The sequence below is a fragment of the Hyla sarda genome, chromosome 10, assembly GCF_029499605.1.
Source record: "Hyla sarda isolate aHylSar1 chromosome 10, aHylSar1.hap1, whole genome shotgun sequence".
In the NCBI taxonomy this organism is placed as follows: Eukaryota; Metazoa; Chordata; class Amphibia; order Anura; family Hylidae; genus Hyla; species Hyla sarda.
Window position 1 is genome coordinate 35,867,872 of NC_079198.1, and position 15,785 is coordinate 35,883,656.

General features: G+C 41.3%; 1 protein-coding gene across 2 annotated transcripts in view; it reads right to left on the minus strand.

Moving 5' to 3' along the window:
- The window catches only part of POU2F3 (POU class 2 homeobox 3), a 169,745-nt gene that overhangs the window by 72,969 nt on the left and 80,991 nt on the right, over positions 1-15,785 (minus strand). For both annotated transcript variants that reach the window (XM_056541907.1, XM_056541905.1), the window contains one exon: positions 629-663. In XM_056541907.1, coding sequence (XP_056397882.1) covers positions 629-663 — 35 coding nt within the window. The remainder of the gene's footprint in view (positions 1-628; positions 664-15,785) is intronic.

A 15,785-nucleotide genomic window follows, 5' to 3' on the forward strand; every position in this document is an offset into this window, starting at 1 on the left:
GCGCTGCTCAGCTCCCTGCTTTTTAGGCTCAGAACATCACACTACAGTCAGCATATCGCTGGACGCAGCAATGTCCCGCCTCGGCCAGAGATAGGCTGAGTGCACTGTCATGCAAGGAGCCCAGGCAGCAGGGAGAGGGTCCAAGCTGCTTACAGTGCGCTCAGTGAGGGGGGACATTGCTGCGTCCGGCGAAACGCTGACCATAAGGTGACATTCCAAGCCTAAGAAGCAGGGACCCAAGTAGCGGTGGAGGAACGGGACACCAATACCGGCTCAACGGGGGAACATAGGAAGGTGAGTTAATGTTTTTATTTTTTTTGGTTTTTGCAGCCCGGGCACAGGGATGTTAAAAGTCTTCCGCTACATTTCTCCTTTAAGTTATCCCCACGTTTACTGATCCCTACCAGTGCTGCTGTTTATAATATCTACTAGCTCATTCAGTGTAGTAAAATATTCTCTCTTAAACACTGAAGTGCCATTAGTATCTGGAGCTATATTACTGACATGCTGCATTCTATATATAGTGACAACTTCTAACTATCATTATTATGTGTAATACTTGACTTTACCAGTTTGAACACCTGTCCATAAAATAAGCTTGTGACAAATACACCAAGAAATGACTCACCTGTCTGCTGAAATCTAGGGATTCTCTCTCACTACCTAAAATACAAAACATGGACAACATAAGGAATATGCAGAAAGCACAGTACATACTGGTTTGGGAGCTGATAATCTGACTGAACATCACTTCTTATTACTAGTATTTACATATTATTGCTTGAAGATTTAGATTCGTCACATATCCTGCCTATTTGAGGTAGTAGAAAAATGCCAAATACCACTTCTGTTTTATGATTATTGTTTTACCTCATTGTTCTACATGTGGACATTCACCTTTAATTGCATCAAAATCTTTTATGTTATTATGAGACACACAGGACACATCCTCCAGAAAATTGAACACCAACCAATGTCATTGCAATTGTGCTCAGGCCCCACTGATCAGCACTTCCTGGTGCCCATCACAACACAGGAAGTGCCCACTGCGACTCAGTGGACACTTTCTCCTGTGTATGGATACATCGGCAGCAAGTGCTGATCATCGGTAACTAGTCACCATTGGCACAGCTGGGGCGGGAATTAAAGGGGTATTCCAGGCCAAAACTTTTTTTTATATATCAACTGGCTCCGGAAAGTTAAACAGATTTGTAAATTGCTTCTATTAAAAAATCTTAATCCTTCCAATAGTTATTAGCTTCTGAAGTTGAGTTGTTGTTTTCTGTCTAACTGCTCTCTGATGACTCACGTTTCCGTATTAATCCGTTATAGTCCGTTATTGATAACGGATATTAGTTTGTTACAGAAGATAGTAACGGGAGAAATAGTTCATTAACTATTTCTTCCGTAACTATCTTCCGGAACAAACTAACGTCCATTATCAATAACGGACTATAACGGATTAATACGGATATTAGAAAATCCCATAGACTATAATGGGATTTTCTAACGGACGCATAGGATTTTGTTACTGCCGTTTTCAGCTGATTTTCACACGAATCTTCCTACGGATGTTTAAAGGGGTACTCCCGTGGAAAACTTTTTTTTTTTAAATCAACTGGTGCCAGTAAGATAAACAGATTTGTAAATAAACTTCTATTAAAAAATTGTTATCCTTCCAGTACTTTTAGGAGCTATATACTAAAGAGAAATCAAAAAGAAATGCATTTCCTGTGATGTCCTGACCACAGTGCTCTCTGCTGACCTCTGATGTCCATTTTAGGAACTGTCCAGAGAAGCATATATTTGCTATGGGGATTTTCTTCTTCTCTGGACAGTTTCTAAAATGGACAGCAGAGGTCAGCAGAGAGCACTGTGGTCAGGACAGTGTCCAGAGTAGGAGAAAATCCCCATAGAAAACATATGCTGCTCTGGACAGTTCCTAAAATGGACAGAGATGTCAGCAGAGAGCACTGTGGTCATGATGTCAGCAGAGAGCACTGTGTTCCAAAAAGAAAATAATTTCCTCTGTAGTATTTAGCAGCTAAAATGTTCTGGAAGGATTAAGATTTTTTTTAATAGAAGTCATTTACAAATCTGTTTAACTTTCTGGCACCAGTTAATTAAAAAAAAAAAAAGTTTGCCACCGGAGTACCCCTTTAAAAACAGAGGATTTTGGAGTGTGAAAGCAGCCTAAGAATGACAAATCAAGCTTTAAAGGGGTACTCCAGCGGAAACCTTTTTTTTTTTTTTTTTTTAATCAACTTGTGCCAGAAAGTTAAACAGATTTGTAAATGACTTCTATAAAAAAAAAATCTTAATCCTTCCGGTACTTATTAGCTGCTGAATACTACAGAGGAAATTCTTTTCTTTTTGGAACACAGAGCTCTCTGCTGACATCATGACCACAGTGCTCTCTGCTGACACCTCAGTCCATTTTAAGAACTGTCCAGAGTAGGAGAAAATCCCCATAGAAAACATATGCTGCTCTGGACAGTTCCTAAAATGGACAGAGATGTCAGCAGAGAGCACTGTGGTCATGATGTCAGCAGAGAGCACTGTGTTCCAAAAAGAAAATAATTTCCACTGTAGTATTTAGCAGCTAAAATGTACTGGAAAAATAAAGATTTTTAAATAGAAGTAATTTACAAATCTGTTTAACTTTCTGGCACCAGTTGATTTAAAAAAAAAAAAAAAAAGTTTTCCACCGGAATACCTTGTTAAAGAACTACATTTAAAAACTCATGTCACTGATCAGAATTCAATCTATGATCTAAACAAAATGTACCTTTTATAAAGTTAGAAAAAAATAAAGGAATAATTAATATTTATTTATGTAGGGCCAACAAATTACAATTTTCAAGGTACAAATAAGGACAAATATTAGACATTACAATATTACACACTAATTATTCAAAAAAGAGGATCTGCTTGTGAGATTTATGCTATGAGGTACTGAACCTTCATTTTCCTATACTATAATATTTCATACATTTACAGCATTAGGGCTAAAAGTAAATTAACCCCTTAAGGATGAAGTCCATTTGGGCCTTAAGGACTTTATTTTTGCGTTTTAGTTTTTTCCTCCTCACCTTCTAAAATCCATAACTTTTTTTATTTTTCCATCCACAGACCCATATGAAGGCTTGTTTTTTGTGTGACCAATTTTACTTTGTAATGACACCTTTTATTTTACCATAAAATGTACGGCGCAACCAAAGATAATTTATTTTGTTGGGAAATTAAAATGAAAACCACAGTTTAGCAAATTTTGGAGGGTTTCGTTTTTACGCAGTGCACTTTACGGTAAAAATGACATGTTTTATATACTAAAATGATACCCATGTTAACATGCCTTACTATTATTGTACCAATTAAAAAAATTTGACTTTTTGATCACTTTTTATTACATTTTTCTGGGATGTGATGTAACAAAAACGCAGCAATTTCTGACATTTTAATTTTTTTTAGGTTTATGCCGTTCACCATACGGGATCATTAAAGGAGTATTCCGGGCAAAAACAGTTTATCCCCTATACAAAGGATAGGAGATATGATGTCTGATCGTGGGGGTCCCGCGCCCCCTCCCATAGACATGAATGGATTGGGCATGGCGTGACGTCACGTCCCCAGTCCCGGAAACCCAGAGGTTTCCCGAAACTGGAGAAACTGGGGCGCTTGTCTTAGGGATAAATGGCTATGTTGTGAGATTACCATAACGCTGTGGTTATCTTTTTGTGAAATGTAATAAACAGGAAAAATTTGGAATATGTAAAGCGCTACTGCTTTCAAGGAAAGGACTCAGAAGGCCAAAAGTGCACAGGTCGGGCGTTGGTGGCATAGCCAAAGGAGGTTTTGCCACCAACGCACGGAAACACTTCAGGACGCTGCAGACTTAATTCATTGTGGACCTGAGGAAGGCGTTGTCCAGTATCTTTTAATCTAATAAACCATCCTATGCACTTGTGGCGTTCCAAATCCTTTCCTTGTAAGCAGTAGAGATCTACGTATTCCTAATTTTTTCCTGTTCATCCTGGTTCCACATTCCGTACCCTCGGGGATAGGGGTTACTGAGCTGCAAACTGCATATACCGGCTCCACTGTAAGCTTACTGTAGTGTTGTGCTTTTTCTGTTGCACAACCTCAACAGGTTAATACAGCTTCATAGGCGTGGTGATGGGCCGCTTCTATTCGATCCCTGAATATTCGATCCCTAAATATTACACATTTTTGTTCTTTTTACCTTGTCTTTTTTTGTGAACTGCATATTTCCTGTTGGAGTTCGGTCTCTTAAACTACACATCTCATAGTTCTATGTTTGTAAGTGTGAAGTCACTTTTCTCCCACACATCAGCCACGCCACCAACTGAAACACAAATGAGTAGCATTCCATTCAAAAGACCAGTGTTTTCTAACCAGGGTGCTTACAGCTGTTGCAAAATGATCTCTCTCCCACCCAGCGGTCGCTCGACCAATTGAAGCCGTACAGGCTCCCTTTGCACACCTTACTAGTGAGGTCATGTCTCGATGCACTGCAACCTGGAAAAACCCAAGACCTGAGTAATTTTGTATGTGTTAAAAATAAATATTGGGGCAAAAATCACAGAAGAATTGCGAGACCACCGTCAAACACAGGTACAGACACTATATTATAAACTATACTAACTTTACAGCCACTGTAGAATAGTCAAATAAAAAAAATTCATGGAATACCCCTTTAAAAGTGTTGTCCTTATTTTGTGAAATGTTGGCAGCCTTAACTTATACTAAGATGTAGATCAACATTTTGTTAGAATTGGAAAATGTTAAAGGTGGCTATACATATAAAGACCATATGGCAGAATATAGGCAATCACGGTGTATGGTAAAAGTCTTTTTTTTTTTAATGGGATATGCGTTTACTACTCCCCCCCAATCCAAGATAGTTTATCAGTCTCCCAATGGGTCTTTCCTTGAACTCCAATCTTTCCATAGTTATATTGAAAAAAGTCTCTGCACAATAAAAATAATTAAAAAGTCCAATGCATATAGTGACAGGGACTGTTGCCCAGGACTGGCGCATAGCAAATGTGGTGCCAATATTTAACCCCTTAAGGACCAAGCATTTTTCTGTTTTTGCACTTTCGTTTTTTCCTCCTTTGTGCGATATAATTGAAGAAAAAACACAATTTTGTAAATTTTGGGGGCTTCCGTTTCTACACAGTAAATTTTTCGGTAAACATTACACTTTACCTTTATTCTGTAGGTCCATACGATTAAAATGATATCCTACCTATATAGGTTTGATTTTGTCGTACTTTTGGAAAAAATCATAACTACATGCACGAAAATTTATACATTTAAAATTGTCCTCTTCTGGCCCCTATAACTTTTTTATTTTTCTGCGTACAGGGAGGTATGAGGGCTAATTTTTTGCACTGTGATCTGAAGTTTTAATTAGTACCATATTTGTTTTGATCTGACTTTTTGATCGCTTTGTGACCAAAAATACGCTATTTTGGACTTTGGAATTTTTTTTTCTGCGTACGCCATTGACCGTGCGGTTTAATTAATGATATATTTTTTTTTTTATAGTTTGGACAATTATGCACTTGGCGATACCACATATGTTTATTTTTCTTATGTTTTTATATTTTATATATGGAATTTGGGAAAAGGGGGTGATTTAAACTTTGAATAAGGCAGGAGTTAATGTGAGTGTGTTGCTAAACTTTTTTTCAACTTTTTTTTTCATCTTTTAGTCCCCTTAGGGTTTTTTTTTAGGAGGATTCATTTGATCCCTCACACAGATCAATGTGGTTTCATAGAACCTCCTGGTCCTGCCAGGCTTTATCATACTGAGCGCCAGAGCCGACACAGGAACAGAGGTAAGCCCTCAGGCTACCTCAGCAGTGGATCGTGGCGCGGGGGGGGGGGGGGATCCACCCCACTGGACCACTATGGATGGGATTAAGGCACCTTTAGATGCCACTGTCAGCTTTGACAGCGGCGATCTAAAGGGTTAATAGACGGCCGTGGCGATCGGCGCATGTGGGCTATTAACGCCGCCCCCCAGCTAAAGGAATCAGCTGAGGGCCGGCCGGTATGACGCGGGCTTGAGTTGGGAGACCGCGTTGTACCCCATTAATGGCACATGGACAAGCATAGATGTCCATGGTCATTAACAGGTTAAAAAGGGGTCAAAAGGTGATGCCAGGAATTATAGACCTGTTAGTTTAACCTCTTTTGTATGTAAATTGTTTGAGGGTTTTCTAAGAGATGCTATTTTGGAGTATCTTGATAAAAATAAAAACATGTTTGACCCCATATCAGCATGGGTTTATGAGGGATCGGTCCTGTCAAACTAACCTGATCAGGGGGAATCGCTTGATGTCGTATATCTGGATTTTTCCTAAGCATTTGATATGGTGCCACATAAAAGATTGGTGCATAAAATGAGAAGTATTGGGCTGGGGGAGAATGTGTGTAAGTGGGTAAGTAACTGGCTCAGTGATAGGAAACAGAGCGTGGTTATTAATGGTACTTATTCTGATTGGGTGACTGTTACTAGTGGGGTACCACCGGGGTAAGTCTTGGGTCCTGTTTTATTTAATATATTCATTAATGAACTTGTAGAGGGGTTGAATAGTAAAGTAGCAATCTTTGCAGATGATGCTAAACTCTGTAAAGCGGTAAACACAATAGAGGAGAGTACACTGTTACAAATGGATCTGGATAGGTTGGAGGTTTGGGCTGAGAAGTGGCATATGAGGTTCAACACTGATAAATGTAAGGTAATGCACATGGGAAGAAAAATCCAGGCTGGGATTATGTATTAAATGGGAGCACACTTGGGACGACTGATATGGAAAAGGACTTAGGAGTCTTAGTTAACAGTAAATTTAGCTGTAGTGACCAGTGTCGGGCCGCTGCTGCCAATGCAAATAAAATCATGAGGTGCATCAATAGGGGCATAGATGCCTGCGACGAGGAAATAATTCTACCACTGTACAAATCACTAGTCAGACCACACATAGAATACTGTGTACAGTACTGGGAACCAGTGTACAAGAAAGATATAGTGGAGCTGGAGAGGGTTCAAAGACGGGCAACCAGAGTAATACGGGTAATGGGAGGACTACAGTACCAAGAAATAATATCAGAATTGTGGTTATTCTGTTTAGAAAAAAGAAGGCTTAGGGGCGACCTAATAACTATGTATAAATATATCAGGGGACAGTACAGAGATCTCTCCCATGATCTATTTATACCCAGGACTGTATCTATAACAAGGGGGCATCCTCTACATCTTGAGGAAAGAAGGTTTCTACACCAGCACAGATGGGGGTTCTTTACTGTAAGAGCAGTGAGACTGTGGGATTCTCTGCCAGAGGAGTTGGTCATAGGGGAACTCGGTAAAAGAGTTCAAAAGGGGTCTGGATGCATTTTTGGATAATAAATTACATTACAGGTTATGTATACTAGATTTATAGGGACAGAATGTTGATCCAGGGATTAATTCTGACTGCCATAATTGGAGTCGGGAAGGAATTTTTACCTCTAGTATGAGGGCTTTTTGCCTTCCTCCGGATCGACTCAGTAGGAGCTCATTAGGGTTTTAGGTTGAACTTGATGGACTCTGGTCTTTTTTCAACCTTATGAACTATGTTACTATGTTATTTTGAGGATCTTCCCCTTTTCCAAAGATAAACAATACAGCTTAAATATAATGGCTGCTAGGGACCAGAAGTGACATTATGCATTAAGCCTAACTCTTCATCTATCTTAGTTCCCGACTGTTTTACTAAGAGGGCCAGAGCTGCAGTGAGTTGTCAAGTCTTCATATGTTTCCTGGTATCTCACAATCCCATAGACTAAACTTACATCTTATGAACATTCTCATATACTACAAGTGACTTGCATTTCCAGTACATAACTATTAGCAATATATCTCCTATGTCTTTTACTAATAATACTGCTCTCACAAAGATACTTCATGACATCATAGAAAAACCCTTTTTCAAATACATATAAAGTATCTATTTGCATATAACATGATTCTATTCATTTATACCCAATCCTTCTATATAATACAATTAATATAAAAATTGTATACACATTAATTTACTTATGGTCAGTAAGACTATATTAATGAATGGACAACTAATAATTATATTATAATAATATTTCCTTTTTATTCAATATTTAAAATCTGCCATTGAAAGCAGTGTGGAATGCAGAATGAACTGACATAGAAGCAGAAGCAGCAAAAGTACCAGCTACAAGAAGGAGTTACACAGACTTTACATTAGCCAAAGTCCCAATTTTTATTTTAATGAGGACTGTTAATACAAATATTTAAGACAATCCCATTATGTTAGAATATGAAGTGATTGTGGGTTCCATAAAGCAAGAAAAGGCTAACTTAAAGGAGTACTCCACTGGAAAACATTTGTTTTAAATCAACTGGTGACTGAAAGTTAAACAGATTTGTAAATTACTTCTATTTAAAAATCTTAGGGGGACATTTATCTATGTTTGCTTATGTATTCCTTTTTTAAGTAATTTTTTCCTTACAATTTTTTTTGCTTATGTGCGACGTATTTATCAACTGCTTTCAGCCTGTTGATACATTTCTTTCACATAAGCCAATTTTTTTTTTTTTTTTACTTTGGTAGTGGCTTTTTCTGCTCCATGTCTGAGCTGGAGTAAATTTAGTAAGTTTTTTCATGCTATGCGATTTTTTTGTGACTTTCGCACTTGATAAATCTCTGACCACTGCAAGTCATAAATCACTTTTTGCTTTGGTAAGCAAGATTTTAATTTTTTGCTTAGGACACTGAACAAGCAAAAAGTTGCAGAAAAAAGAAAATAGTCGCACTTGCGACTTTTTTGCGACAATTTTAAGCAAGAAAAATCTACTAAATGTTTTGATAAATGTCCCCCTTAATCCTTTCAGTACGTATCAGCTGTTGTATGCTCTACAGGAAGTTCTTTTCTTTTTGAATTTTCCTTTCCGTCTGACCACAGTGCTCTCTGCTGACACCTCTGTCCATTTTAGGAACTGTCCAGAGCAAAAGAGGTTATACATGGGGATTTGCTTGTACTCTGGACAGTTCCTAAAATGGACAGAGGTGTCAGCAGAGAGCACTGTGGTCAGACGGAAAGGAAATTCAAAAAGAAAACGACATCCTCTGTAGTATACAGCAGCTGGAAGGATAAAGATTTTTAAATAGAAGTAATTTACAAATCTGTTTAACTTTCTGGAACCTGTTGATAAAAAAAAAATGTTTTCCAGTGGAGTACCCCTTTAATAACATGGAGGCTGAACGGTTGTCAAAAGAATAAGCATTTGGCTTCCATTTATTGAATAGGCACCTACATATTCATAAAGTGTGCACAGAGAGATATTCAAGTACATATGGAAAAATGGGTCACTAAATGTAGTGTGAAAAGAGCAAAACTATGTTTCATTCCACTTTAATATTGTATATTAACAATCTTCCTGACTGTCTAAGCCTTCAGTATTAATTCAAAACAAGATATTTACTATAACATATATTATACAAGCATGTACAGTCTCTATAGCAATGTCTTCCCACTAAAGCAACTGTGTAAACAAGAGCAAAGTCCCCGCACCTGAGGTCAGTATCCTATGTCAGCACCCATCTTTCTTCCATTCCCCTTGTTTAATGATAGAACTTTTTCAAACTGTCCCATTGTCTGTAAAGGAGATTTATGGCTCTGCATCTCCAGCTATGTCTGCAGCAATGATACTGAGGTTTTGTTTGCCTTACAAACATTAAGGGCAAAAAGGAATGATTTGCATATTTTCAAGAATGACTGCGGAGATCCAAAAACAACATTACCCCCAACACATCCTATGACACGATTGTTGGAGAATGGCAGCAGCTTCAGCTTATTATGGAGAGTCTGCGTTAAAAGGACAGCAAATTGTGCTATCTTCACTTATAGTGCATGGTAATATGAATGTGTAGTTCCACTAGTCGGTATTGTTATTCTGTTAAAGTCTTTTACTCAGGAAAAATTCGCTTTGCAAAGAATGCGAATATCGCTGCGATTTGATCGCATGAATCGCTTCATTAAACTCCATATAGTGCGGTCCAGGCTCCAGGGCATCTAAGATGGCGGCTTCACATGTCAGGACATGGGGCAACAAATGCTGGTAAGGCAGGAACAAGGGTAGGCTGGATGACCCTGAATCACATGCAGCCTATCAGCAGCCTGCCACCCCTGTGATGTCACAGCCCAAAATATTCATCAGCCATCTTGTGGCCAGTCACATCAGCATTCTATTTCAGAGAGAGAGGGACAGACAACAATGTTTTTTGCACAGAAAAGCATTTTTACAACAGCGATTCACCTCAAGCCCAAATCCAGCCTAGAAGCACTGATAGGGAAGGGAGAGAGATTAAGAGAGAAAGTGCAATTTTGGGCATAGTACACAGTGACTGTGTGCTTCAGCACTGGTGTGTGCAACAACTGAAAAGCTAATAGTAGCCAGCCAGTTAGGGTGAGCAGAGCACTAAAAGCCACAATCACCTGCAATTAGTGACTAATACTGGTTGAGTAGCGGAGCATATTGTCCTCAATTAAGTGTAACCTGTGTGTACTTAGGTGGTGTACCATTTTGTTCTAGTTAAAGTCTTAAGTGCCTAGTTACTGTGAAAAATCAGCCAAAAGTACACACCTGCTGGTGTTGTAGACAAATTCTGTTTTAAGCATACTGGAGCGCATTGTACTCCCCTCATAAGTACATACCACATACGTACATCTAAGTGGTGTACCATTTTGTTCTTGTTATAGTCCTAAGGGCCTAGTTACTGTGAAAGGCCAACCAAAAGTCACACCTGCTGGTGTTGTAGACAAATACTGTTTTAAACATACTGGAGCGCATTGTACTCTCCTCATAAGTGCATACCACGTACGTACATCTAAGTGGTGTACCATTTTTGTTCCTGTTATAATCCTAAAGGCCTAGTTACTGTGAAAGGCCAGCCAAAAGTACACACCTGCTGGTGTTGTAGACAAATACTGTTTTAATCTTAGTGGAGCGTATAGTACTCCCATCATAAGTGCATATCACGTATGTACATCTAAGAGGCGTACCATTTTGTTCCTGTTATAATCCTAGGGGCCTAGTTACTGTGAAAGGCCAGGCAAAAGTACACACCTGCTGGTGTTATAGACAAATATTGTTTTAAGCAAATGGCGCGCATTGTAATCCCTCATAAGTGCATACCACGTACGTACATCTAAGTGGTGTACCATTTTGTTCCTGTTAAAGTCCTAAGGGTCTAGTTACTGAGAAAGGCTAGCCAATATTACACACCTGCTGTAGTTGTAGACAAATACTGTTTTAAGTGTAGTGAAGCGTTTTGTCCTCCCCTCATATAGGCAATAAGTATGTCAGGCAGAGAAGTGCCAGGATGTACACAGAGGAGTGGCAGAGGCCTAAATTCATCAGACAGAGGCAGAGGTCATAGCAGACTAGGGGCAAGTGGCAGCAGGAGTCACAGTGAGAGGCCTGAGCTCCCGGTATCAGCTAGTGGTCGTGTCTCGACCAGCAACCCCTCTGCCGTAATTGATTGGTTAACACGGTCATCCACTTCATCACAAGTGACATCTGACACCCCTAGTCAACAGTCTGTGGGTTCCTCAGACACAACCCTCAGTTGGCATGGCCCGGGAGCAGTCCCTGTCCTCCCATTGCCACTGTCCTATGCTGTTCCCTCCCCCACAGATGTATCTTATGCTGTGGGTTCAGCTCCACTATTTAGTGAGGACGATCTACTAGAGGACAGTCAACAGCTACTGCTGAGCCAAGAAGTGGAGGAGGCATCCGCTGCTTCCTCCGCTAGGCGGGCAAGTAGTGAGGAGGAGAGAGGCATGGGAGGTGGTGTTGCGAGTGTTAAGGCTCCTGAAGCAGACACTGTTGAGGAACCTGAGGAGGACATCAGTGACTTGCAGACACAACTTGATGGTGATGAAGCCGATCACACTTGGGAGCCGAATGCAAAAGGGGCTTCATCATCATCAGGAGAAGAGGGTGGCAGATTGCCCTGGAGGTAGCAGCTGAGCCAGCAAGGTGGTAGCATGCTTGGTAGTCAGCATGGTAGCAGAAGTGGAAAGTCTGGACCCAAACCTGCCCATGATAGACCACCTGCTTCATGGCAGCCTACCTTCCCGGGAGGTAGTAGAACAGGGGTTCCTGTAGTCGGCGGCAGTAGCAGTCAATCAGTGTGGACTGTTGGTGGGAAAATCAGCTACTCTGCGGTTTGGCAGTTTTTCATCAAGCATCCGGAGGATGTTAACCTGGCCACATGCAAGATGTGTCGGCAGAAGGTGAAGTGTGGCCAAGGTCCCAATGTTGGCACCACGGCCCTGCGTCAATATATGCAGCGTCACCATAAAGTGGACTGAGAGAACCGTAGCTCTGATGTAGTGGTCCAGCCTGCTGCATCAGCCAGTGGCACGCCGCTCTCTGTTTCAGCCAGCCAATGCTCCACCACCTCAGCCGAAGGGAGCTGTGTGTCATATCCATCTTCTGTCGCTCCAGATGCTCCTGCTCCTCCTACTTCGAGTCAGTCATTCCGCCAGCAATCCATCGGCAAAGCCATGTCCAAGAGACAACAGACTGTGTCATTCAACAACTATATGGTCTTCTCATGCTGCCGCCAACTCCAGGCTTTGTCATTCAGCCACTATATGGTCTCTTCATGCTGCCGCAAAGGTCCAGGCTGTGTCATTCAGCCACTAGAAGGTCTCCTCATGCTGCCGCCAACTCCAGGCTGTGTCATTCAGACACTGTATGACCTCCTCTTGCTGCCGCCAACTCCAGGCTGTGCCATTCAGCCACTTTATTGTTTCCTCATGTGCCGCCACCTCCACGTTGTGTCATTCAGCCACTACATGGTCTCCTCATACTGATGCCACCTCCAGGATCTGTCATTGTGCCACTCTGCGACAGTGATTCCAATGGCGATGCCTCTTATCTACATGTCATACTGAATAACAGTGTTATTTCACTTACCAAGCACACATCCTATGCTCAGTAAAGGCTGTTATCCGTAACCTAACGTCACTGTGTTTATTCGTTCATCGTTTCTGGCCCAGGAGAAGCTGCCTCCCACCTTTGGACCGTGGATCGAAAAAATGGTGCCCGAAGTGAACAGGCATGGTTACTTACACCCAGTGGCCAACAAGCTGACACATCCCTGATGTTGATGATTTATCCTGAGGAGGGGAAAACCCCTATAAACATAGTCATACAAATATTTTACTGCAACATTTAAATGATCCTAAAGTCCCCAGTTTACATCTAAGGGTTTTAGAATTGCTAGTATCAGTTATTATGGAAATGTTAATGGAGGGTGTCAGAACTTATCTTATGAGAGGTAAAAAAAGAAGGGACAAACATGTTCTGCACTCTCTGGCAGTAATCTCATGAAATACTGGAGTGAGCTTCATTCTGGCCTGAAACAATTGATGATAGGAAATGAGATTTCCTTCAAATACACAGCAAGTGGAGATAAGACTGAAGTGTGTACACAGACGAGTCCTTTACAGCTCAGCGGTGGTTGTACTACAGATTAAAAGAATAAAAATCAGAACAAAGGCTTTTTATACATTAGTCACTAATGCCAAGTAACTATAATATCAAGGTATCAACTACATCCATCTATGCAACTCTGGGCATTGCGAACAGTCAGGGCTTCAACATTGAACAGGGAAGTAAGGATTTTACCTTTTGGTTCCCAAATTAAGCTGAGCGAACACAAGATGGCATCGGAACCTTTGTTATGCAATTAGCTATATCTTCTGATTCCCCAATGTGTATACTCAGATTAGCAGGGCACGGGTATAGATAAGGGCTCATGGGCCATGGTGCAAATGTTTAGCTTAGACTCCATTGGCATCTTCTATTACAGGGGCAAATAGCACAATCCCTCTATGGCAGTGGTTCTTGACCTTGTTGGAGGTACTGAACCCCACCAGTTTCATATGCGCATTCACCGAACCCCTCTTAATTGGAAAAATAAAATATGATTTTTTCAAATTCAAAATATAGGAGGTATATATTTAAGTATATATTTATACATAGGTGAACAAAATGAACAAAACCATTAAAGAACAAAACCATTAAGACACTTTAGGTGCAGGCAGTGTTCCCCCCACACATTAGGTGCAGGCAGTGTTCCCCCACACATTAGGCACAGGTAGTGTTCCCCCACACATTAGGCGCAGGCAGTGTTCCCCCACACATTAGGCGCAGGCAGAGTTCCCCCACACACTAAGTGCAGGCAGTGTTCCCCCACATTATGTAGGCCAGTGGTCTTCAACCTGCGGACTTCCAGATGTTGCAAAACTACAACTCCCAGCATGCCCGGACAGCCAATGGCTGTCCAGGCATGCTGGGAGTTGTAGTTTTGCAACATCTGGAGGTCCACAGGTTGAAGACCACTGATGTAGGCAGTGTTCCCCCACAGACATACAGCCTATAGCCATATACAGTGTATGGCTGGGGGCTGTATGCCTGTGTACTGCCCACTTCAGTGCTCCGACCACTGCTTCGGCTATAGCAGTAAATCTCGGGACCGGTGGTCGGAGCACCGAAGATGACGTGCCGCTGGTCACTTACCAAGCTGGCCAGCGCACGTCTTCCTCCTTCTCTATCCACCGGTCCTCGGCACCTTCGTTTCCATGGGCGGCCCTGCGTTTTTAAACTTAACGCGGGGCCGCAGGGAGTTAATAGTGATGGGGGTAATTGCCCCGTCGCTACAGGACTGGCAAACACCGGCTCTGCTCGGGGCCCCGGGCCAGCTCGGGGCCCCAAGCAATTGCTTGGTTTGCCTGTCCTTTTGCGACCTCCCCTGCTGAAACCCCGGGACGGACTCACCGAACCCCTGGGGTTCGATCGAAACCCAGGTTAAGAACTACTGCTCTATGGTATGCTGGAGGCAAGCAAACAAAAGTGTAAACTGTGTGAAACTAGAAGTAATAATGATATACTGGGAGTTGTTTATTCGGGAAACGGTGTCCTCGAAATTGTTATTCTGCAGACCTTTGGTGACTATAGCTCTGATCTGACGCAGCCAAAGGCAGAATAAACTTTTTTATCCAGTGACTCACTGATGACATCTTATGACTGGAGTCATTCATTTTTGTTTTTATCTCCATCTGGCCCAGGCCGCCATGAACACTTCTTCTAGTCATGTCTCCCCCTGATCTAAATAATTATGCCACTGTGACTCCATAAAGAGGTTGTCTGAATTATAAAAAAAAATACAGTTTGTTATCGTCATAAAATAAAACATTTGCTACATTAACCTGTTTTATCCTAGCTGTGTCTATTGCTGCCACTTTGCTCCTCCCTGCCACCTTTGTTTATTCTTCTGCAAAGATGATATGCTCGTATACCCTGCAGCTAATCACTGGCCTCAGCAGTAGATGGCACAAGACCCAGAAACCAGTGAATGGCGTCTGTGTACATGGGCACATCATCTTTACAGGGAAATAAAAAAGGTTGAGAGGCAGCACTGGACAAGACTTGGATAAAACAGGTATAGCATATTTATGTAATTAATTGTGCCATTGTGACCCCTTAATTTAATGATGCCAGTATGGCACTGTACCATAAACTGTGCCACTATCCACTAATGAACAGTGTTCCTGTCCCAAACATTCTATGCCTTTGCCCCTAATGATCTATACCATTATCCTGTAATGAACTGTGTAACTAAGCCGTAATGAACTGTGCCACCATGACCCTAATGCACTTCATC